General features: G+C 35.8%; 2 protein-coding genes across 2 annotated transcripts; one reads left to right on the forward strand and one right to left on the reverse strand.

Moving 5' to 3' along the window:
- Positions 1 to 289: 289 nt before the first annotated feature.
- Positions 290 to 3,509, forward strand: LOC112049193 (androgen-induced gene 1 protein). Its single transcript, XM_024086994.2, has 2 exons — positions 290 to 737; positions 1,078 to 3,509. The coding sequence occupies exons 1-2, from the start codon at positions 591 to 593 to the stop codon at positions 1,633 to 1,635; spliced, it is 705 nt and encodes a 234-aa protein (XP_023942762.2). The 5' UTR covers positions 290 to 590; the 3' UTR covers positions 1,636 to 3,509.
- Positions 3,510 to 4,293: 784 nt separating this feature from the next.
- LOC112049156 (dyslexia-associated protein KIAA0319) lies at positions 4,294 to 25,589 on the reverse strand. The gene is made up of 14 exons (XM_052887524.1): positions 25,206 to 25,589; positions 23,930 to 24,160; positions 22,211 to 22,737; positions 21,616 to 21,736; positions 19,858 to 20,087; positions 19,311 to 19,533; positions 19,036 to 19,193; positions 18,810 to 18,950; positions 17,352 to 17,592; positions 16,252 to 16,442; positions 15,289 to 15,579; positions 14,534 to 14,741; positions 13,520 to 13,687; positions 4,294 to 12,793 (listed from the first exon to the last, which is right to left on the reverse strand). The coding sequence occupies exons 1-14, from the start codon at positions 25,357 to 25,359 to the stop codon at positions 12,636 to 12,638; spliced, it is 3,042 nt and encodes a 1,013-aa protein (XP_052743484.1). The 5' UTR covers positions 25,360 to 25,589; the 3' UTR covers positions 4,294 to 12,635.
- Between the last annotated feature and the right edge of the window lie 226 nt (positions 25,590 to 25,815).

Genomic DNA, 25,815 nt, shown 5'->3' on the forward strand with positions numbered 1-25,815 from the left:
ACTACAGAACTAGCAGCGAAAAATATAAAGAAAAATTAATGTAGTACAATTTAATAGAAATTGTATGAAAGCAGTTCTACTGCAGCTGCTACTCGTTTTACTTATACCGAATCGTAAATCTATGTTCTAGTTCTACGCCAATTAATGTATCAAATTGCCGTCTGTGACCCTGTGTCAAATTCAATGACAGGCTTAAAAAAGCTAGCAGTCTCAGCCGTAAAGCCAATTAAAAAAAATAACTACCTATATAAAATGTCAATTTTCTCAAAATGTCAAGTGGTTGTCATTGTCAATGTCAAATGTCGATAGGAATTTGATAAAAAATATTTGCTGAAAAGAAAGTGAATTGTGATGTGATTGTAATTTGTAAAATCTTTTGATGGTTTTTAATTTAAATATTACAAAAATGCTAAATATTTGAAATTCGAAGTGTAGTTTAAATAGAAAGCTTAATAATTGCCAAGTCGAATTGCTAATCGTGTATATTTATTTAATCAGAATCAAATTGGAATAGCAGAGCCGGAAATTTTAAATAATTTTGCAAGAATTAAAACTTTTTGAAATCAAACATTTTAAATTAAAGAATCAAAATGTTTAGAGTGTTGTTTCACCTTCTTGGAGCCATACAATTCGCATATGGTTGCTACTACGACTATACTTACGTACAAATACCGAGTACGTCGACGACTGTAACTAAATTTGGTGGAAAATTTAAATACTTAACCTACTTGAATGCGGTAAGTAATATTCTGCGACAAATATCTCTCAAAAGATTAAGTTTCATTCACTTTCACACCTGTTTACTTATTTATAAAATTGAGTTTCAAAGAGGAAAATAACAACAGCGCTTTTGTCATTAAATACCTGTCTACGTAATTATGTTTTTATAATTATGGGAAATAATTTTTATATAATGAGTCAATTTAAGTCATCTGTGAGAATTTGTACAAAATATTACAAAGGTAATGTTGGTTAGGTAACATGAACATTGAAATACCTGTTCTGTTACATTAGTATTTGGTATATGCATATTCCTTTTTTAATTTTGATCTTAATACAATAATTACTTAATTCCAGATGTTGCAAACAGTGTACTTCACTGTAGCCCTGGTGAACGACCTGACAGGTACAAATGAATCATCACCATCCAACAAGCCACTTGTGAGAAGAACCAAAGATGTATTATTTAGTGCTCTGGCATTTCCCTTAGCCATGTTTGTGGGTGTGACTTTCTGGGGCATATATGCAGTAGACAGAGAGCTCATTTTGCCCAAGATGATGGATGCATACTTCCCAACATGGTTAAACCATGTAATGCATTCTAACATTGTAGTGTTCACAATAATTGAGCTTGCAACCTCGTTCAGAATGTATCCTAAGAGAAAGTTTGGGCTATCCATACTGGCTACATTTATGTTGTTTTATGTAGTGTGGGTCCATTTTATATATTTTAAAACTGGAAGTTGGGTTTACCCCATTCTCTCTGTATTCAACTGGCCTATGCGGGTATTCTTTTACTTATTCAGTCTTGGGCTTATTTTTGGTTTATACAAATTGGGTGAGACTATGAATCAATCTATATGGGCTAAAGAGGTAGAGGCTACTGTTAAATCTGAAAAGAAAAAAGCAAAGTAATTGGTTATGGATGATGAAGGTTTGGTGGGAATTATGTATGGCATTTATGTTTTTGGTGTGGAAGTGATTTAACTAAGTGATAAAACATTGGTGTGTGTGTGGTCTTTTAGGGTAGTATATGAGGCTTTAGATATTAAACTACTTTAAAGAATAAGCAATAATGAGGAAAATTTGCAGTGAAATTAAGTAAATCACTATTATAATTTTATATTCCTATGTTAATAACTTATTAATATGTTAAAAAACCAAATTACATTAATATATCTCAATCAATAATTGCTTATAAGGCAAATGAAACAAATAATATGAGGATTATATTATTAATATTACAGATAAGATAAGTAATTGCTTAGTATAAACCATTGACATGCTATCCACTGATTAGATAATGTTTTGACTACTTACTTATAATTTACCATTGAATATGTTATGAATCTTATAAATTGGCGTTCCTAAAATTTGTTTTTAAGGCATTTAATGCTTGATCATTTCCTAATATTATTTGTGATTTTTTGATATTAAGTAATGAATAATTATTTATTTATGTACTCAAATTGATTTATGTTAAACTATTTATTTTCATTATACACATTCTATATTTTAGGCATACTTGTAATTTTATAATGATGGTGGAAAGGCAGAATTAATCAAGCAACCAAATTAATTTATTTACCATAAGAATTAATGCATCTCCAGTTTCAATATAAAATAAGCAATTTGCTTGCAAATACTTTGTTAAATAATCCCAGTGTAAATCTGAAATATGTAAAATAAAAACAACAAATTTGTTGATATTTATAGTAATCGGTGAACAATAAAAGTTACATTTTTAGGCTTGATTTGAAGTGGACATGCATGTGATTTGTGAATGTGTGATCAATTAATTAATCTTAATAATAACAATATTAGGCAAAATTGCAGACAAAATAATACTCAGATACATTTAATTTTTATGAAAAACATAAATTAATTAGCTAATGAAATATGTAATAAACAGAATAAAAATTCTCTCTTGCATTTAAAATATAAAAAGGTATAAAGTATCTAAAAAAATTAATCTTGTTAGGTATAGTGTCAGATATCATAAAATCTCATTTTAATATTGCATTTTTTACAAAATAATTGCATTTCAGACACTCCCGACATTGTCCGCGTGAATTGTAATATCTGGATAGATATGTTATTCTTTACCTTCTGAACTAAACGTAAGCTATTTGTCAAAGCCTCATTAAAACTATTCACCTGATAGCACTAACAAAATAGACAGAGTGATTCCAACAAAAATTAAAATGGAAAAATTGTTGTGTTCATCACATAATTTTTTTTTAATAAATCAAGGAAATTCTACTGTATGGCTAGGACCGTCTTAGCGTAAGGCCTAGTTCGGACTACTTTAGTATTTTAGGCCAGTACGAACGGTTTATGGGCGGTAAATCCAAAAATTGTTTGTACCCAACTAAAATACTAAAGTAGTCTGTACTGCCTATAAGTGTCTGACGACATGTTACTTTTTAAAAACTTTAGTTGTAATTTTTTTTATATTGATTCCCAATTACAAAACAATAATTGAGGACTTATACCTTAGAAACCTGCTATGTCATGTCTCAAAGTGAACATTAGTTGCCTACTATACTTACCTATAGAATGATCATTGTGGACCTACCTATTATATGAAGTTTAGGTTGTACATTCCATTCATGATGATGCCTTACATTATATTCCAATTTTTCAAACGCTCGTTCATTTTCTACTACCGATAATATTTTATTACATGATTAGTAATATATTATATGAAATTGCTTTAATCTTGCAGTAGTATGTACCTAGTAATTATTTATTAGAATTTATTATTTTAATAAAAATATCATTTTTTACATGAATATTTCATTTCTTTTTTGTACCTATGTACAAATCTTCCTGCGCCTTCAAAAAATATCGTAATACTCAGGATGTATGGTTCTTAGCTTGTCTGTGATGTAGACAAATTAAAGATGAATTAAAAATGTCGTAAAACATTGTAGCAAACTTTCTTTGATACTTAAAGTAATGATTTCATTATTAATGTAGTAAATTATCAAGATTTTTTTTACATATAAGTAAACTGCCGGGTGCTTAGGGTAGGCCTGGGCATTTTCCTTTTCAAGCAGGTTCAAAATCAAAATTCATTTATTTCAAGTGTGCTTAGTTTACAACCACTTTTGAAACATTAAGGCTGACTATTTTTAAATACTACCACGGGTATGGAAAAGCCTGCGAGCGTTTAGTTGTCGAAATGTACCTACCTAATTCTTTCTTCATCTTTTCGCCATAGAACTGTCAGGCATTGCAGAGGTCTGCATCCATACGTTGATCTTCCTTGGATGCGTACGAAGCATTTTGGCTCTTCGCATTGCGATTGCAATGCTATTATGGAATGCCCTTCCAGCTTCCGTTTTCAAGAGTGAAAAGGCAACTTCCAAACAAACGTCCACCATAGGCTGCATCATCGCTTACCGTCAAGCATAATATTGCAGCCAAGCGCTCGCTTATATACCTAATGTAAAAAAAAGATCCTTACTACGTACCAATTCCTATTTTAAATAGTAGTTAAGATAAATACATAGATATCTAATTGAACAATAATAATCAAAAACATAATGGGATTTAGAAAAAGAAGTGTTTAAAATTTTCATATTTTATTAAACTTAAATCCAATATATACCTAACTTAATTGTAGCATCTAGATGATGTTTCAAATCCACACTATATAAAATATAAAATCGGAAATATTTTGTTACAGTATATCACTATGATTACGACTAGAATATTATGTCTTTTCGAAGGTAAGATTATGCTAAACTACTTCTAAATACATAAACATATATATATAAATATAACACTTACATTTTTATGCACTATTAAATATAGTATATGTTGCGGCACGTAAAAAATGCGCTGGAAATCTAATGAACGTTTATTTTAAATGTAGAATAAGTTTTGCTTACAAATACAATATATCTATCATTGAAATTGTACAATGAGCCTGCGTTTAATTTTTAAGTACGTTACGCAACTTACTAGTCAAATAAATGCTTGCAGCGAACTACATATCTACATTAAAGTAACGCAACAAATAAGTAGTAGACGCAAACTACATACATACTACATTAAGGGTGATTTTAGACTAGCGTATTTCGTGCGCGTATACGGTCGTTTCAGCATACGCGCTTACACGCGCGTTACATTACGCACTCCAAAAAACCGGGCTTGCGTAAACGGGCATATTTCGGAGTGTTCGCTAGAACCGGTACTGTCGTGGCAGTATCTCTGGGAGGTGTCTCTCACGACTCGTGTTTATACGTGATATATAGAAGCGCGTTAACGCTCGTACGAGTTGAGCGTGTGCCAAAAAGCGCGCCTATATACTACATGCGCTTCCAAAAACGAGCTCATACGCCCGTATGAACGCTAGTCTGAAACCGCTTTAAATGACTTCACTAAGGACGCGCCCACATGACGTGCTCCTAGATGCACAAAAATACATTTGTGATTTGTCTCTCAAACTGTCAGATACATTATTTCCCACTACTCTTTTTATCGCAGATAAGAAGGAAACGCAATATGTAAAAAGTCAAGTCATTCTCGTTATAGGCACTTTAGTAAGCGGCGCGTTATCAATAGAGTCGTCGGCCTATAAAACATTTTTCCATATCTATCTTGCTCGCACTTACGGGGCTTTTGAATCCGCTTTGGGAAGAGCGATACAACAAAATAAATCGGTATATCGGTAAGTAACGTTTGTATATAAACTTCAACCGTAACGTAATTACGTAAGAAAGTAATGTATTCTGGAACTAGGTTGTAGCAACCTGCACTTCTGTGGCCCGGCTACACTGGGAATTCAAACTCCGCGCTGGGTGTACGACGATATCGACATGTTACAAGATTTAGTCAATAACAGAACAATGCACGACGTACCTTGGACTGCTACTGCTTGCGTTGACTCCACGTAGGTACAGGGAATTTTCGTTGTTGATTTGTGTTCCTTTTATGCTTCGCGCGACGCGTTGGATCTCAACGATATTAACGAACTGCCGTTTTTTTACAACAGCTGCCATTTCGATGCGAACCACATAATAACAGTAGCTCCAATTGGTCACAAATACGATGTGCATGACAGCAGTTTATGTAAGCTGTGTTGCTATTGCCTGAAATCCTGTGCAACGTCTATCATCGATGGCGCGAAGTTTGAATTAGTGGAGGCATAATGGAACATAGGTAAAAATAAATGACTTGGCTCTAACGCTCACAGCGCGCGACTTACTTAACATCATGTGTGGACGATCCTTAACATTTTTTATTGAAACCACAGATTAAAAATAATAGGCAGATAGAGCGCATGGAAAACGACGGTGTCGTAGCCGTTCCAAATACAAAATTCAAACACTAGCCAAAAACACAAGACGCCATTTTTTTAATAATATATAAATTACTGATACGACGCTTTGTGTCGTACTGACTCGAGAATGTATTAGTTTTTGAATTTGTATTTGGAATGGCTGCATCACTGACGTGATCCGTGTGCTCTATCTGCCTAATATTCTATAATCTGTGGATAGTACAAAGTTTTTTATGTATTTCGACATATTTCAGTATCATTTTATTCTAGAATGTACCGCTGCTCTGCCGTGTAAACCCAAAACACTGTAACTTGAGTTACAGTGTTTTGGGTTTATAGCGCTCATTTGACTAATTTTGATGAGCTTTATACCCCAATAAAAAAAAAATTGATTTTTTTTTAATATTTATGGAGATATGAGTATACCAACAAGACTGTAATTCAAAAAAAGTCATAGTTTATAAAAGCATAAAACTGTAATTTGAGTTACAGTATTTTGGCTTTATTTATTTCGCGAAACAAAAATTACAGTGTTTTCCCTAGCCAATAGATTTTGAGCCATCAAGTAGAGCATTTTAGCCTGCGGGAGGTTCCTACATTCAGTGGCCGTTTGGCAATGCGTGTGAGTGAACGCTACAGTTAGGTTATGAAAGATATTAGTACGTCGGGTAATTTACTTTTGCAAAAATTTTTACAAAACAATATACAACATTATAATAACTCCACGATGGCGTCAACATTAAACCATGTTTTGATTGAATAGGAGAATATTAATAACAAAGAATGTTCTGAAGCTAACAGGCCATACGATAAGGAGATACGGTCAAACAGACCATTGAGCTTGACAACTCCTATAAGAATTCAGAGTTTATTTTCGAATCTCGCTATGATATAAGTCCTTTAATACCACTAAACCCTCCCCCAAGCCCATACCCCAGAAAAATCAAGCAAACGATGAAAAAACAACCAGAAAAATTAAACAGCCCCAACAGACTATCAAAATTGGAACATTTGACGTAAAATCTGTAACAAAAAGAGAAAAAAATATAGAAGTAACATACAATATATTTATGTAGGGCTGCATAATCAAAAATACATATTATGCTACAAAGGTGAAACAATCGGCCAGAATGGAGTTGGTTTTTTAATAAAAAAAGAACTTAAATGTTAAATTACAAGCTTTTTAGCACATTCAAATCGGGTTGCGCTACTAAAATTGAAATACGGCAACCAACTGCTTACAATAATACCTACAAATATACGCACAAACTGAAAACTCTGCAGATGAAGAAATCAACATTCTACGAAATGCTTCGGGTTGCTCAAAGCCAGGCAGGAGAAAACATCGTCGTTATCGGTGATTTTGACGCAAAAGTTGGCCAGTCCACAATAGAAAACCTGTCTAAAACAGAAAATGGGAATATTCGGATATAGAAACGAAGGAGGAGATATACTCATTGGAACATAGAATGTCAATTATGAACTCTTTCTTTAAAGCTCGAGCAAATCGAAAATGGATCTGACTCTCGCCATACGGCAAAGTAAGAAACGAAATCGATTTTATTTTGTCTAATCACCGATCGAAGGTAAGAAACGTAGAGGTGCCATGACCCTACCAACCTAGAGTACTAGGTTTTCAAATATACCAACCGGAAATGCAACATATAGAAGAAAATATCCAATTTACTTACAACAAACTAGCTGACACTATCACCACCAGCCTCCCACGTAGATATAATAATAAAGAACTAAATACTATAGACAAAATACTCAGTGAAACTATGCGAATTCTTCTTACAAGACGAACTAAACTTATGAAAACAAAACAAAAATCTAAAGAAATGGCAGAAGAATTGAGACAATTGTTTAAAGCTTCAAGAAATCAATCAATAATGACTACAAGCACTAACAAAACAATAGAGAACATAAAAGACTACAGAAGCACGAAAAAAGCCTCAAAAAAAAAGAAGTGACCACACACAAAACCTGGATCTAAAACTTGAAACTGAAACTAAAACCAGACAAGATATCATGAACATACACTTAAATAATAATACATCAAACACAATCTCTTGTTCTAGAACCAATCTTCTAGATTCAATAGGCAGCCCTCCAGACATATTATGTGATGAACCTGTGGTTGAACATGGAAGTTAACAAACACATTCAAAAACTCAGAACAGATAAAAGCCTTGCTGCCATGTTAGCCCGTCCACTATATGCCTATGAACAATAACACAAAAAATACAGTACTTCAGTTAAACATATTGAAGAACTACTTATAAAGCCAAGAAACTGTAACTATAAATAGAGTGTTTTGGTTTGACATGTAAGCTTAATTTGTTACGCCTTTGCTATGACAATACAAGTTTATAAAGATTATTGCAAATGTATTTACAGGATTGCCCTAAAACTTACATGGCTATATAGGTTTCAAAAATATCTTTCGATTGATACCTAATACTACACATTTTATAAGAATAATGTAGCTTAAATCAACCAAAATGCAAAAAAACTTTTAAACGCCGATTTCTCAAAACTGGGTTTTCTGAGATACAGTGTTTTGGGTTTACACGGCAGAGCTGCTGCCCAACTTAAAAAATAACTTAAAACTCATGATGTTAACTTAAGAAAATATTATCTTAAGTTAACATCATGAGTTTTAAGTTATTTTTTAAGCTAGCCCTTCCTACATCTACTTGTTGTTTTTGTTTATTTGTAAAAAACATTAAAAAAAACAGGTACTTTAAATATTAAGTTAGACTCTACAACACCAGTGAATGACATTAAAACTTTTATTTTGTAATACTTAACATAATTATAGCAGCAAAAGCATTTGTCTAAAATAATTTTACATTATTAGCTTTTATAAGACTAAACCTGACTTTTTCTACATATTTGCTGTGATTTCATTAACAGATTATTGTAGGGGAGTTTTTTTATTATGCGATTGTGCCAAGTTATATAAAACGTAAAATATAAAATATACAAATTATTACGAGTTAAAGTAATACTGGGTTCATTTGTAGGATTCTGTCGACTGTCGAGCTCGATAATCGATATCATAATTCATAACATCACTTGTACTCATACATCACTAGTAAATAAATATACATCGATTCATTATTCGTATAAAGGTCATTTTGTCTATGCATATACATTGTAGGACATTGCATATACATTGTAGCTTTATTAATTGCCAATGCCCTTTGTCACTTATTAAAAATAAAAAATAATATACATAAAGGCCCCCACAAAATGTGCGTATATACATATAAAGTAGAAATACATATATAAACTAGCTATTGCCACATATATGTAAGTGCATAATAAGCCTCTGTAAAAATCTACGCAAGCATTTTAGCCGAGCTCCGTCGAACATTTTTACAATTGATTACTATTAAGTTAATTTTGACGTGAGTAGCTTCATCTTGATGAGACGGTCAACTTTTTTATTTACGAAAATTCTTGATTCTGGTATCTAACTGGGTTACTAACCAGCTGTTTATTTTACTGTTACTTAGTTAATAGTTATACAACTTAACAGCCACAATTACTCACGATTTGCACATTATTAGTTATGTCATTGTACCTATATCTTGGGAAGTCACTGGCCCTTAAGACACGGGCTTAAGTAGTTTAAGGGTCAGATTGTCATTGTAATCGTTCAATGAGTATTTCAAATAAACATTTCTTATTTATTTACAATGTCCTACAAATTGCGTGGTACATTATCTCGTTCCGACGCTCAGAAATTTTCATTACCTGGTAACCCAGTTAGCTACCAGAATAAAGAATTTTCGTAAATAAAAAAGTATAGCGTCTCATTAAGATGCTACTCACGGAAAATTAACATGATAGTAATCAATTGTAAAAATGTTCCAAAGGATCCTGGATTATTTATCTCACACACCGAATATTAAAATTTCATACAGGCATAGTCAATCTATTCCGGAGCTTGTGTCTCACCCAATCTTCACTGTACTGCACCTTTACAGAACTATATTGAATACAATGCATTCTACTTTGTGCAATAAAACTCTAAAATGCAGCAAATCAATGTAAATAAAAGCTATGTGCCTCACACACATATGACATACGCGTTTGTCCTGACATTGTATTACTACATCCAATACCAAATCTTCCTGATATAGAACGACTATACCGCAAGATGAAAACTTAAGCCGGATTTACATTTGTCTGACGTGTCGTGTTGTGACGCATCAGAACAAAATCGGTTCATACATTTTGTATGCACAACCTTCGACCATTAATAACAGGACCTGCCTCGCTGGCCGTTACCCCTCTGGCAAAGATCAAAAATCAATGAGCTAACGCGTTTATAAAAACTGTTGCTATAGAATCGATGTTTCATTGTTGTAATCGTTTTCGTCGTGTAAAGAGCTCCCTAAAAATGCCGGTTTGTGTAGTTGAATAGCATAAAAAACGGCCAAAAACTTGTAGTTTAGTAAAAGATGGAGTAACGTTACATTTGTAAGTATTACTACCATAATTTTATCAAATTTGTAATAATAAAAATTTCTTTAAAGAATCGATTCTTTTGACGGAACAGCAAACAATCGATCAAGTAAACGAACATTCTATGTATACAAAGTGGTGCCAGGAATACGACCTTAAATTAATACACAATCGCTAACAGTCAATCAAAATACGATTAGGTGATTAAATTAATTATTGTATAATAAATAAAAAAACTAAATTTTCAAACAAAATAAATTCGGAAATAATCTAAAAAATTCACAACATCCTTTATAATAATATAAAACTAACCTCAAGTGACCTATAGGTAAAAGCGGCAACATCGCGTCTCCTAGTTTTTGGTTATTTGGCGGTCCGTTTGTAGTGCGTAAAGTTCTTTCATGCACTTGTAGGTACTTATCTACATAAGAATAATCACGCCGCGCCGGCGGGCGGGAGCGCCAAAATTGAATTAATTTGTATTTTGTATGCCGCACGAGACGAGTAGATATTGTTGTTAAATGTTACTAATCAAAACTCACACATTTTAAACATGATAGGTATAGGTAGGTACTCGTACGTATTTACAGTACTTAGCTTGAATTTTTAAATGCTCGAAATGTCCACCATTGATTAAAATTCACATGTTACAACGTCACGAGATATCGGTATAATACTCAGTAGCAGTATTACCGAAACGTGGCATTATGTTTCAATACCAAAACACACTTCACAATAAAAAAAACTACACAAATCACAAGAAATGTTTGATTTGTATAAAACAATGCGCAAGGGTAGCAACTGGCTATCACTCACTGAGTCACTATTCAAAAGACGCCGCCCGCGCCGGGAACCAAATCTAGCAAAAACACTAAATGTATTTCTATCCTATTCCCACTTAGTAAATCTTCCAAACACCTACAGTTAGCTAAAAATAAATGATATTGAATGAAAGCCCTTATAGGCCAGGATCCGGTGAATATTTTAACAGTTGATGACTGTCAAGTTAATTTTCCGTGAGTAGCTTCGTCTTGATGAGGCGCCCAACTTGTAAATTTTCGAAAATTATTTATTTTGGTAACTAACAGAGTTACTAGATAACAAAAATGTCTGAGCATAGGAACGAAATAACTGACCACGCTATTTGTAAGACAATATGGCTGATAAGTTGTATAACTATTAATTTATACAACTTTTCAGCCATATTGTCCTACAAATTCAATGTTATTTATGCCTCATCAAGACAAAGCTACTCACATAAAATTAACTTGGTAGTGATCAACTGTAAAAATGTTCCCCGGATCCTGGACTATTAGTGCCCAATTGACAACGTCGCAATTTTCGTTTGTTTACATTAAAAATAGGTACAAAATTTGTGGTGCCGAATAATTATTGTAGGTAAGTATGGTAAAGATAATAAGAATTTTTATTCTTATGTGCATTAGGTCTAAATTTCAATAGGATTTTTGTTTTTTGTAAGTTACCAATATTTTTTAAAACGCACATTTTAAATTGTTATTTTGGTTTATCAAGGTGAATGACCTAGTGAATTTTCGTGAGGTATTTGTAATACATTTACAGCGTGTTCAAAAATTGTTTAAGTGAAAAAATTATCCTGTGGCTAAACCACTGCATAGAAATTAATAAAAATTGGCGTGCAGACTACTTACACGATACCCCATATGTGGTTCAAATTAAGGTCGTAATCGTTTCACCACTTTGTATATTCTGTGGATAGTCTAAGCGATGTGTTGGTTAGGCTGTGTAAAAATTACGCGTGTGTATTGCGAGTCAAATATATAGTTGTGTGTTATGGACACAGAATATATTTAATAAAAATGTTTTCGATGTGTGAGTTTACTTCGTCCCCCTCAAAAAACGACAGACTTTTTTGTTGGTGAATTTGGGTGCGAAACAGGTCCATAGTCTAAATAGTCAAAGGTCACAACACATAAGTGTAAACGTCAACAAAATGTACGATACCGATTCTGTTCTGATGCGTCACAACACGACACGTCAGACAAATGTAAATCCGCCTTTACGCTAGTGGTAAATGGTTAGGCCTTACGACACCGGTTGTATCACTGAGTCAGACGACGATGGTCGACACTTTAGCGTGGAGATAGTCCACGGCGCGTCGGAGCTACGTCTTGATTTTCCTCGAAGTCTTAGTGTGTCCGTTCTTCCAGCCGTTGGCTTGCAACTCGCCGTTCATGCGGCCGCCGAACGAGGTCATCTTGTTTTTGGTCTCGTACAACACGTCAGAGTCTGTGTCTGACTCTGACAACGCTTTGCTTGTAACTGGAAAATAAAAGGGGAAATAATGACATTGTGAGCCTATATCGAGCGATATTTTTATAATTTTTTTTTATTATCTTTTGTATGCAATTTTGATTCTGGTATTTGTAAAAAGTGGATGTGGCGAAGATCGACTTCACGTGACGGGGACGTGACGTGCATCAGTCGTGGGTTTTCATTCAGTCATCGCTACACGCCCCCCGCCCCGCGCGCAACATCGGGAGTATTGCGAACGAAGTTGATAAGCTATAGTACCGATGACTGGCACGTGTTAATTACTCAACATAATTATTAACAATCCATATTCGGCTCACATTGAGCACGAGTCTCCTTTCAGACTGAGAGGGGTTTAGTCCACCACACTGGCCAAATGCAGATGGACAGACTTCAGATACGCAGAGAATTAAGAAAATTCTCATGTTTGCAGGTTTCCTCACGATGTTTTCTACGTCACGTTAATACCTACTACATATAAAACATAATTTTCTGTTATATATATATTTATGGAGGGGACGTCTGACGAGGCCAGACGGGTGATCAGTCTTAAATAGGGACCCTTCCACCCAATTCCCGTATAATTTTCTGTTACGCATCATTTTAATAATTATTTTTTGTCGTTTAGTTTGCGCACCCATAGCCACGCAAAACTCCGCAATGGAGCACAGCACGCGTGCCCTCGTACTCACGCTGCACACCGTGACTCTAGACTGCCAAAGAGCGAACACTCACATGGCTTCTCCTCGTGGTCGGCGAGCGGCAGCAGGCGGTAGTTGGGGCGCGAGCGCGGGCGACGCGGCGCGCACACTCGCCGCACCGCGCGCGCGCAGCCGTAGCCCGCGCCGCACAGCGCGCACAACGCCGCCACGCCGCACACGCTCGCGTATACCACTGACCAGTCTGAAATACATTTATTGAATCATTATTAACAGCCAATAGACGTCCACTGCTGGACATAGGCCTCTCGCATGGACTTCCAAACAAAACGATCAGTCAGCATCCAGTGGCTCCCTCCAAGCCGCTTGATGTCCTCGGTCCATCTAGTGGGGGGTCGACCAACATTGCGCTCGTTTATTGAATACTCTATATAAATATACATATGTCGGTATCGAGTCCTTCTTTAATAAATTTCAATGGGCAGGAAGCATTTACTCCTTTCAATGCGCCATCCATTCTTCCGCTATAGCAAACGCGTTCCGCCAGGTGTTGATTTATGCTACGTGATATTTCCCAATGCACTATATTCTTCCGACTTTTCAACAAATAATTCTATATTTTTTTAATTCCTTGTAGGACGAATATTAGAAGCTATAAAATAGGTACTGATTTTGAGGTTGACTTCGAAACTAAGGCGTATTTTAGGACCTTGGAGAAATAACTACAAGAGATGATCGAGGCTAACCATCGTAAATAGCCTTTACCGCGCCCTCTGCGAGCTTCTATAACTGTGCCCTATTTAAGTGGACCCTTTGCCTATCAAACCACCCACTGTGTCTCACTCACTAAAACTCAAACGCAGATTCACTACTGCAAATTCGTTGCCCATTCTGATGTTTAATTCTGTCTATTCTTGCGCCCCCGAGAGTCTACGCCCTGTGCCTGGACACCAGTGGCCCTATTTACGCCACTTAACCTAATCTCTGTAACTGAACTGCTTGGACATTTGAAAATGAAGCAAAGTATACAGAAAGAAAAAGGAGAAAATATCGGAGATAAAACGATGGAATTAGAAATCTAAAAACGCACCGCAATCAGGTTGCGCGTCTGGCTGGAACTGCGTGAAGAGGCTCTGCATCCAGAACGCGTCGCATCGGCACGTGCGCGTCGCCTGCTCGCACGTACCGCGCCCCGAGCACGTGCTCAGGCAGCGCAGCGAGCGCAGGCGCCGTGCTCCCACCGTGGTGGCCGCCGCCCGGCACAGAGTTAGCGCCTTGATACCGTCCACAGCTTCACCCTGAAATTACGACCCGTGTTTCACTTTTCACCCGACTGAGGACTGTACTTACATACATTTAGATGTATGTCTTTAATTTTTTTGGTAAGGTTTGTTATTAAGTCATTTTGACGGATTTTACGTATGAAGAAGATTGACTTACATTATTAAAATAAAATAGAATTACTATTTACGCAGTCGGCATTAATATATAGATGCGAAAGGTCACGATTCGAGACCGCTTGACGTACAAAGATGAAATTTGGCAGGAAGGTAGTTTATAGTTAGTAGACGTCCACTAAGAACGGATTTTGCAACAGGGCCCGATTAAGGAAGTCTAGGGGCAGACGAATCCGCTAGTGATATTATAAATTAAGTAACTTTATACATTGGGTAGCTAATAGACAAAATCGACGCTGCCAAAATTTATAAAATAAAAGATACGATTTTTTGTGACTATTTACATTATTCATCAGAACATAATTTTTAATAGATAAGAAATAAATTTAAAAGCGCCCAACTAATTATGGCTTAAAATTAAAGTATTTTCACAAAAATAAATACTTACTTTCTCAGACAAAAAGAAGATGATTAGCGTATTCCCAGAATCACCTTCACCTTTGATTTCAGTGACATTCACCGAGATGCCGTCTTTTAGTAGCAAAGTCATTTTTTGGACGAACGAATCAAGCTGACTCTTTGTGAACGAAGATATTGGGATGTTTAGAGTTATCTCCAAGAGCTTCATCTCCAAAGGGTCGGGTTTCACTTGAACGCTGACCGTGTCTCTGTCGGATTCGCCTTGGTCGTCTGTCACTGTTAGCTCGAATACGTATCGACCGGCCTCTATGTTTGTTAGCTGTAAAATATCGCCTATAAATTTACAGTTACAATAAAACAGTAAAACCAAAAATAACTAATAAAATATCTTCAATTACTCGTTTCAAGCCGTGATAGCCCAGCGGATATGACCTCTACCTCCGATTCCGGAGGGTGTGGGTTCAAATCCGGTCTGGGGCATGCACCTCCAACTTTTCAGTTGTGTGTATTTAAGGAATTAAATATCACGTGTCTCAAACGGTGAAGGAAAACATCGTGAGGAAACCTGCATACCAGAGAATTTTCTAATTCTCTGCGTGTGTGAAGTCTCCCAATCCGCATTGGGCCAGCGTGGTGGACTATTGCCCTAACCCCTCTTATTCTGAGAGGAGACTCGAGCTTAGCAGTGAGCCGAATATGGTAATTGAGTTGATAATGACTCGTTTCAAGCAAATCTTTCAAAAACAAAGTTGATTAAGTTACACAGCTTATATCAAAAGTACGACATAATGTAAGACAGGCCAAGTTTTGTTACAGAAGACAGGCCAAGTTTTGTTACATAAGACAGGACAAGTTTTGTTACAGAGATTTAAACATACGAGTAATAGAACTTCCACAAATTTCTGTATCTGAAATTGTACGCTTTAAATCAACATGATTACAAACAAGCCCTCAATTCCTATTAGGTGTAAAATAAGTTAAAACTACGTACCATGAGCACAGGTTGTGAGTCAGAGTGCAAAATAACAGTTCCCGCTGCCAAGCCGGAGCCTGAACGAGTCCATTTCCACGACACTATGCGGAAGTCATCCGACGACTTGGATCCATTCAGTATGAGAACCGGCAACGGTAGGTTCAGCACTTGATCACCGCCCGCGTCTGCCTTTGGTGGACTGTTTTTGTCTGTTACATTGAAAAGTTTCTCATTTATTTTAAACTAGCTGACGAGAATACGGGGATATTGCCCTATTTATTATTGATAGCCTTCCTCGATAAATGGGCTATCTAACACTGAAATAATTTTTGAAATCGGAACAGTAGTTTCAGAGATTAGCGCGTTCAAGCAAACAAACAAACTCTTCAGCTTCATAATGTTAGTATAGACGAGCTTTTGATGTGGTATTTTTGTTATTATTCATTGAAGCTTCCTGGATACCAAGGATGCAAACACTGTCAGCAATATTTACATACCAATATTTTTCAAGGCAAAGAATTAGAGAACCAAAATTAACCATACGCTATGCAATATACAACTAAAACATACCCTTTCAAGTAGCATGCATATTATGATTTACTTAAAAATAAAATTAGTAGGTTTAAAACGGAAAGAAGGACAGGCATCCACGTTACAAAAAACACAGAATTAGAATGAAATCAGTTGGCACTTTATAAGTAGAAAAATGAGTAATGAGTATAATTACAGAAAATAATTTGACAAATAAAATTTGGCTCGCTCTGATCTGGATTGTGTAAGATTCACACTGTAAATCATTTCAAGTTGTCAGTCGATAAGCTAAATTGTATGCCGAATTCATTTCTACTTCTCTGCATAACCCTCAGGAGCAATACTATTTCTTGGATGAAATATATGTTTATAGAAGAATCTAATAAACTTGCCCAGTTAGTGTGTGTGGGTCAAAGCTTGGAAGCCAAGTAGATTGGATTCTGGTATTCTTGCGCATCTTTGGTGACAATGCCAATGATTTTATGATACGAGCTGGTCTGCACTCAATTTGCATTTATAATATTCTGCTCTTGTTGTACCAAGGATGTCCTGTCCTGCTTCCCTCGAACGATTTTATGTACACTTACTCTGAGTCACAGTGATGGTCACATTGTCTGTGGCCGTGTTCCCGTTATCATCGAGCACTGTGAGCGAGAACACGTATTGCCCTTTGGTGAGGGCAGTCGCTTTCGCAGTCGACTCGTTAAAGTTGACAATGTTAGAGTTAGTGGGCCCCGAGAGACAGCGCCACGTGTACGCCACTATCCTGTGGTCATCGTGCGACGCTGACCCGTTCAGAGTGATCCACGTTTGTGGCAGTGATATGAACTGCAAATATACACACACCGTGACGTCACCCACATGCTGTCTATAATTTATGGTACATTAGTAGGACGTCGCAGATTGTATGATTTACTTGCCACTGAAATGCTTATATTGACACTTGAATTATTTATGGTCCGAGAAGTGGTCGACATTTCTGGCAAGTGCCTCAAAGAAGTATCCAGAAATGTCGACCAGCTTTCTATTTAATAGTTTTGGTTAGATTCATGATTCTAATTTGTTTGTCGACGCAATGGTTTGTTAGTTATTTTACAAAAAATAGTTAGTAGGTCAGAAGAGAGTACGTCCTCCACCTATATGTGTACCACCATATATTACAAGACATTATGATTTGTCACCATGAAAAAAATCATACAATCTGCTATTGACTAAATTAATCAAGATTATTTAAAGAGAAACTAGGAATTATGCTTTTTACATGCAAGACATACTGTAAATGTAATTAAATACAAAACAGTAATGTTATTAGCAACAATTACATATCAATTTACAATAATACACAATTTTACTCTGTAAAAGTCTCTGTACATCTACCTTGTGTTTAGATACAATCTATGTTAATCACCACATACGATTTACAATCAATCAATACAATTCAAACATGACTGCCATTGTAGAACCTGATCAGCATAATTCAATATTCCAGAATCTAAAGGCTAGACGACGGCGGGGTCTGTCACCTTTAACACGAATGTGTACACTTCCTTCGATAGTAGGACCGCTATAGTATACAGTTACCGCGCCAGGGCCGGCGTCGGCGGCATGTTGGTGGGCGGCTTGACGAACACTTACACGTCGGCGGTGGACGTCTGCCCCGACGAGTCTGTCACCTTCAGCACGAATGTGTACACTCCCTCCGACAGTACGACAGCTGTAGTATATAGTTACCGCGTCAGGGCCGGCGTCGGCAACGGGCGGCATGTTGGTGGGCGGCTTGACAAACACGTGCACGTCGGCGGTGGACGTCTGCCCCGACGAGTCTGTCACCTTCAGCACGAATGTGTACACTCCCTCCGACAGTACGACAGCTGTAGTATATAGTTACCGCGTCAGGGCCGGCGTCGGCAACGGGCGGCATGTTGGTGGGCGGCTTGACAAACACGTGCACGTCGGCCGTGGACGTCTGCCCCGACGAGTCTGTCACCTTCAGCATGAATGTGTACACTCCCTCCGACAGTACGACAGCTGTAGTATATAGTTACCGCGTCAGGGCCGGCGTCGGCGACGGGCGGCATGTTGGTGGGCGGCTTGACGAACACGTGCACGTCGGCCGTGGACGTCTGCCCCGACGAGTCTGTCACCTTCAGCACGAATGTGTACACGCCCTCCGATAGGTTGGATAGCTGTCAAAAATAATACATTGTAATCATTAATTTAAATAGAATAATATCTCATTTCAGTTAAATTGCGTTTAGATATGACAGTTACCTGCAAGTATGGGGAATGAGTGTTTTGCATGTCAACAGCTTTGTTCTCATCCTCGGTAGATTTTGTCCATTCCCATGAGGTGATCTCGTGGTCGTCAGTTGACAAACTTCCATTAAGTGTTAAGTTATTATTTGGCAAATATATTATAACATCCTGACCTGAAAGAGGGATTTTATAGCAAAGTTATTTTCAGATTTTTCATGCATTGCGGGAATAACAATCTGCATCCATTTTATTTATGTTTATCCATTTTATTTGTATGCAAAGCAAATAACCTGCATTGGCTTCAGGGGGATAGTCTGTGTGGTTCAACACAGTTATATTGGCAGTGGTAGAGTTTTTCACATGGTCAGAGTCCTCAACTGTCAGTTTGAAGGTATAGTTGCCTGGCTGCTTCAGGTCTTTCAACACAAGCGTCGAGCCATCTTGTAATGGCGGTTGGTAGCCAATCGGTCCCGCCGTCAGTTCCCAATGCCAAGAGATTATTGCGTCATCATCCTAGAGAACAAAATAGCAAGACAATAATGATCCATTTTTTATAAAAGAGAGTGAGAACTGTTAAAGTAAAGCCTACTCTTTTAGGGAATAAGAGTAAAGAGAACTATTGAAAATAAATAAATGTTAGTTCCAACTGAAATAATTAAACACAATTTTAAATTGCAATACTCTCAAGCTAGGTCAATCTACAAAAACAAAATATTTTCATATATTAAACTTAAGCATAATTCTACAAAAGCTAATAAAGCTATGCTCGTTTTTATAAAGATTTTATTATCAAAATTTATGAAATGTATCATATTATGAAAATACTATTGTCATTACCTTGCTAGCACTACCATCTAAAACAGCTCCAGAGTTTGGTAACTTGACAGTTTGTGACTGAGGTGTGATGACAACTAGCGGCGGAGTATTGACTCGTTTCGGAGGCAGAACTGTGACGTTGGCAAAGCCTTCACCATATGAGTTGGTACTGTTCACTGTCACTTTGAACCTATATTGACCTTCCGTAAGATCTTTCAAGGTCACAGTTCCGTCATTTTGGATCATGTTACCTGAAAAAAATTATTATCATCATTATCAACCCATATGAGGCTCACTGCTGAGCTCGAGTCTCCTCTCAGAATTAGAGGGGTTAGGCCAATAGTCCACCACGCTGGCCCAATGCGGATTGGCAGACTTCACACACGCAGAGAATTAAGAAAATTCTCTGGTGTGCAGGTTTCCACACGATGTTTTCCTTCACCGTTTGAGACACGTGATATTTAATTCTTAAAATGCACACAACTGAAAAGCTGGAGGTGCATGCCCCGGACTATATTAGAAACCTACGCCCACCGGAATCGGAGGCAGAGGTCATATCCACTGACACGGCTCCGGAACTTAAATTATAATTCATCAGCCTCAATAGCTCAACAGGCTCAAAAGAGCGGTCGGACTCATCACCGAGGGGTGGTGGTTCGATCCCCGCTCCGTTGGTCTATTGTCGTACCTACTCCTAACAGTCTTTTCCGACTATTTGGAGGGGAATGGAAATATTGGTCATATTAAAAAAAAAATATGGCAAATATTCTTTTTTTTTTTTAAATCATAAGGAAAAAGATCAATTTGAAGGAAAAAACTCACCTGAAAGAAAACAACATATTGAACTCATATATGTTTGACTAGTGTTTGTCATTTGGATGATAGGAAAATAAAGATCTGACATTGAAAATTCTCAAGGCTGCATTCCTTTGATGTGAAAAATGAAACGAATTTTAGGTTGCAATTCAATAAGGATTTAGCAGGTGGATCCTAGTGCCAGCGTATAGTGTCTTCTCTTCTTCCTGGACATGGAGAAGGACAGGAAATTGGATAGGAATTATAGGATATCAAGTATAGCCATGTGTGTTCATGCGACTGTTTATAAAAATTATTGGCATAAACATCTTGGGGGGGGGGGGGGATAAACATATTTTTACTGTTGGGGGTGACAATTTGGAAACTTAATTTTATCTGCTCTGGGAATAGGCTAGTTGACTCATATCAAATTTAATATAAATAAATTTCGTGTCAAGGAATAAGGGTCCGAAATATATTGATATTAATTAATAAAAGTTAAGGATTTCTTTTAAAACTTAATTTAAAAAATCATGTATTTTTTCAAATTCTCAAACGTCACAAACGCTGTTGTCTATTTTGTAACGTCATAAAGTTACTTGATATTTGATGTATTAAACGTCAAACTAATTTGTTAACTAATATTTTTGTAAAATGCTCCGTTTGTAAAGTTAAAGTGACGCCATGAAACAGTTGAAATATAGACCATCATGGCCGTCAGGCATTTTGGTTGTATTGTCAAAAAATATTTAAGAATTAAAATGTCCATGTAATCACATCTTAAAAAATATGATATTTTTTTGTCAATCTAGCAGAACAATAATTAACAATTTGAGAGAGTAAAAATAGTGTCAACTAGCCTATTCAATCTTGAAGTGGTAAAGAAACACATTTAGAATAGTTGTACCAGAAATCAGTCAACTATATAACAATGTCAGATTTTTTTTGTTGTGACTGAAATAGTTTTAATTAATAATAATTTACCTGTAAAGCCTCCTTTTGGTTGGTCAACAAGTGTCCATACATAATTGTAGTGGCTCATAGTTGATTTCTCGTCAGGAATAGTATATGCAGCTAAAGTAACTTCATTTTCTGGAAGTTGCACCTGCAAGTGATTGAAATCATTGTTAAAGAACAGAAGATAAAATTTCAACTTAGGATAAAAATATTTTTTGTCTTATAAAAAATGATTGGTATAGTCTGGAAGGCTACCAATCATTTTTAAGACATCGCTCATTAGCGATAAGGCCGCCAACTGTACATTAGCTTTAAGTTAATTTCGTAAATAAAGATTATTTCATTCAGTCATTGATTCATACATTAAAATTTCATTTCATTAATTCGTTCAGATTTTCATGCCTCTCTGAAAAATATATTTTCGATATGTATGAAAGTTAAAAGCCATCTTTGTCTTTCTAATGAAATCATCTGTTGGATAGTTTTAAGTTCTATACATTATACTACAGACGGGATTTTGTTTGCGTTTTATATACAGATTTGTAACTGTGTATAAAATTCACAAATACACAAATAAAAGACAGATCATTCCTTATTGTGTATTTTTAAAATTGTCACTTACCTCTTTGGATAATATAGAGACAGTTAAATTCTGATGAGGTGCTGGCTTATCTGTCTTTAGGTCATCTGATTTCATTTCCGATATTAATGAATCACTCTTCTTCATTGATTCAATAGAATCTGTGGGGCCTTTGGAATATGGTCTATGGGGGGGAACGCAGGCGCCCTGAGCATTCTCCATGGTTCCCAAAACACACTTGCAAATACCATTCCGCGTTTTCAGACCTAATGGTATGCACTCAGCATTGTATGGGCATTCATCAGCACCTATTTCACAAGATATTTTTTCTAGAAACCTAGAAGCTAACATCATTTCATTGTCAGCACTGTCTGTATATTTGTCAAAATTCTGTTGCTCTTCCTCGTCCATGCTGGGCAAGTTGTTGATGAAGTGTGTCAAAAAACTTGTGTCAACATCATCTTGCAGATCATTACGATGATTGGAATAGGAATAGATTGGTTCCTCTTCTGGTGAATAGTTGTTTACTTCTCTAAAGTTTGACTGATCTAAGATGTCTGACCAATTTTCTGCAACATGATTTTTGGGATATATTGTTTTGTTTATGCTTATTAAGGTTACTTTAGAGGATCTACAATACATACAATGGCATGAGACACAGATATATTTGGCTGACATATTATGTAAACTATTTTATTGTGTACTAGCCGACGACGCACGGTTTCACCCGCGCGGTTCCTGTTTCTGTAGGATTACGGAAATAATATATAGCCTATAGCCTTCCTCGCTAAATGGGCTATCTAACACTGAAAGAATTTTTCAAATCGGACCAGTAGTTCCTGAGATTAGCATGTTCAATCAAACAAACAAACAAACTCTTCAGCTTTATAATATTAGTATAGATGTGTAACAATATTAAGTACTAAAATGTTCATAGTAGAGCCATGGTTGCACCCATTATATACCTACCATATATATAATGGGTGTAACCATGATAATTTGATGGAGGTGTTTCCTGCATAATCACAGCAGGTAGTTTAGTAGGTGCAACCACAGCTTTACCATGATCATTTCAGTACTTGAGTAATTTATTGGTAGGTGCAAAGGTTGTCACTATCACCCATCTGGATGTCCTATTGTTGTACCCAGCACTGACAATTGCATTGTGCATATTATCAGTAGTCATCACAGTTCCTTCTTCACATTGGCCAATTTGTTCTATAATATTGACCAACATTGTGACAAATATTGTGGTATTTTTTAAACATTCACACTACTATAGCCAACATACTAATCAGTGTGCTGGCCTTGACCAACATGAAAAGCAGGCAAATGAGTAGTCAAGTAATTACAGTTAAAAATACTGTTATAATTTATAAAATAAAATTGATAGAATTCTGTTTGTTATATAAGGGTAAATACTATACAACAAGTCGCAAACACAAGAGAGTAAATATAGAAATTCAAAATTTCCACATGATTAAAATTAACTTGTTACCAAATATTGCTAATTTGTAATTCTAATGGTAATTTTATGTCTTGATATCTTAAAGACCCAGTATTAATGCTATCTTTTAAAATAGTTATCTTTAAAAAAAAAAACATTTTGAATTTTTTATACATTTGTTACTTAGTTTACTATAAAATTATGGTATTCAAATTTTTTTAATTAAAGCAGTATTGGTTTCAAACATACCCTACTAATCTGTGAAAAGTCCATAAACAACTTACAGTACAATGCATGTACAAGTTAAAACTCACCATTCGATAGGACAGGTTTAACAAGGATCATAGAGACATGGGTATCCCACTTCCTGCCTCCTACTCGTGGCAGCGGGAGGCACAGTTCGTCACTCACACACTCTACATGGAAGCATCTAGACTCTACGATGAACACAATGTTGCACGCCTCGGCCAGGCAGCATGCCATAACACACTGCCTCAAACCTTTTAAATCTGTCTTCTCTGTATAGTTGCCCGCTGTTAGATTGCCTGTATTGTAATGACAAATATATTATAGAGTGGTGTGCACAAAGATTTTAACTAGGATTTTAACTTATGCACTATAATATGTACAATTTTTCAAATTTTGACGACCTCCGTGGCGCAGTGGTATGCGCGGTAGATTTAATGACGGAGGTCCTGGCTTCGATCCCCGGCTGGGCCAATTGAGGTTTTCTTAATTGGTCCAGGTCTGGCTGGTGGAGGCTTCGGCCGTGGCTAGTTACCACCCTACCGACAAAGACGTACCGTAGAAACCGAAAGGAGTGTGGATTTTCATCCTCCTAACAAGTTAGCCCACTTCCATCTTAGATTACATCATCACTTACTCAAGGGCTAACTTGTAAAGAATAGAAAAAAAAAAAAAAAGAAAAAAAAAAAAAAAAAAAAAAAAAAAAAAAAAAACAAATCATGCAAAATAGAAAATTCCTTCCTCAATTTAGGTTTGTAATGAGCCCTTAGGGTATGCAGTGCATTTTTGCATCTATGAATTGCACACCACTATATATTCTATAGTTTATATGTAAACAGAGAACTAATAATAATTGCTTTAAAAATATATTTTGTGCCTACTAATTTGAATGCATGAATTTTTTTTTGAAAATGGATTTTTTGTAAAACAAATAATAGCTTATGTTCTGCTCCAAGGTCCAATTTATCTCTTTACCATATTTCATCCAAATTGGTTCAGCGATGTCGCCATAAAAAGGTAACAGACAAACAGACTTAGTTTTGCATAAGCATTAATTAATAGTATTGATTAGTATGGATAATTAAAGTTTACATGAAGGAGTGTAAACAAATATTTACTAGTGGACCCAATAGATAGCAGCGTGCAAACTTTTGATTATGGTTGGCATTATTATAACATACACAAAGATGTACAAAATAGCTTCTCCAATATTTAAAAATCTTCATAAAAAGAACTCAGGGACCAAAGTAGAGCAATAATGCATCTATGAAGTTAAGTATTTACTTAATTAGTGTAGATTAAATAAAAATAATCAAAATATAACTAAATGGATCAAGTACTTACCCACTGGCATATGGTTATCGAAATTTTTCGGATAAAGCTTGGGACATTTGTTATTTTCATACTTTTCATTCCAAGGTTTATTGTATAGAGATAAAGTTTCATCTATAGAGATTAAAAGCGACAAAGCGCAGAGTTTTAAAACACTGTTAATCATTATAACATTAAAAATATCGATAATATAATCACCAAAATACAACAAAAGTTAGGATCACTATAAGTACTTCTATCATAATAAACGGAAAATTATCTTGACTAGAGGAAATAAAGGACAATGAATCCGAAAAATTAACGTGGGTGTAGATAAAGTGATTTTTAAAACTAATATCTATATTTTATTTAAAAATAAATTGCTAACAATAATTACTTGTGCGACGTATTGCAGTAACTGTCAATGTCAACTGTCAATGGCTGTCAATGTCTTGTCAATGTGGATTGACATTGTCATTTGTCATTTACGCTTAAACATTTCACATATTGTAGACAGAGAATTATGCATAGACTTGGCATAGTAGTCTAAGATCCGGCATTAGAAATATATGTTATATACCCTCATGTTAATCATTAGTGATAAGAAATAAATCATAGTTATGCAATAACTCAAATAGTAATT

The sequence above is a fragment of the Bicyclus anynana genome, chromosome 19 (genome assembly GCF_947172395.1).
Source record: "Bicyclus anynana chromosome 19, ilBicAnyn1.1, whole genome shotgun sequence".
NCBI classification, from domain to species: Eukaryota; Metazoa; Arthropoda; class Insecta; order Lepidoptera; family Nymphalidae; genus Bicyclus; species Bicyclus anynana.

Coding starts and splice junctions, on each gene's coding strand:
- LOC112049156 (XM_052887524.1), bottom strand. CDS start 25,359: ATGATTAACAGTGTTTTAAAACTCTGCGCTTTGTCGCTTTTAATCTCT. Junction 21,737..22,210: donor TCTCTATATTATCCAAAGAG/GTAAGTGACAAT, acceptor AATCACTTGCAG/GTGCAACTTCCAGAAAATGA. Junction 15,580..16,251: donor ACTCACAACCTGTGCTCATG/GTACGTAGTTTT, acceptor GATATTTTACAG/CTAACAAACATAGAGGCCGG.
- LOC112049193 (XM_024086994.2), top strand. CDS start 591: ATGTTTAGAGTGTTGTTTCACCTTCTTGGAGCCATACAATTCGCATAT. Junction 738..1,077: donor ACTTAACCTACTTGAATGCG/GTAAGTAATATT, acceptor ACTTAATTCCAG/ATGTTGCAAACAGTGTACTT.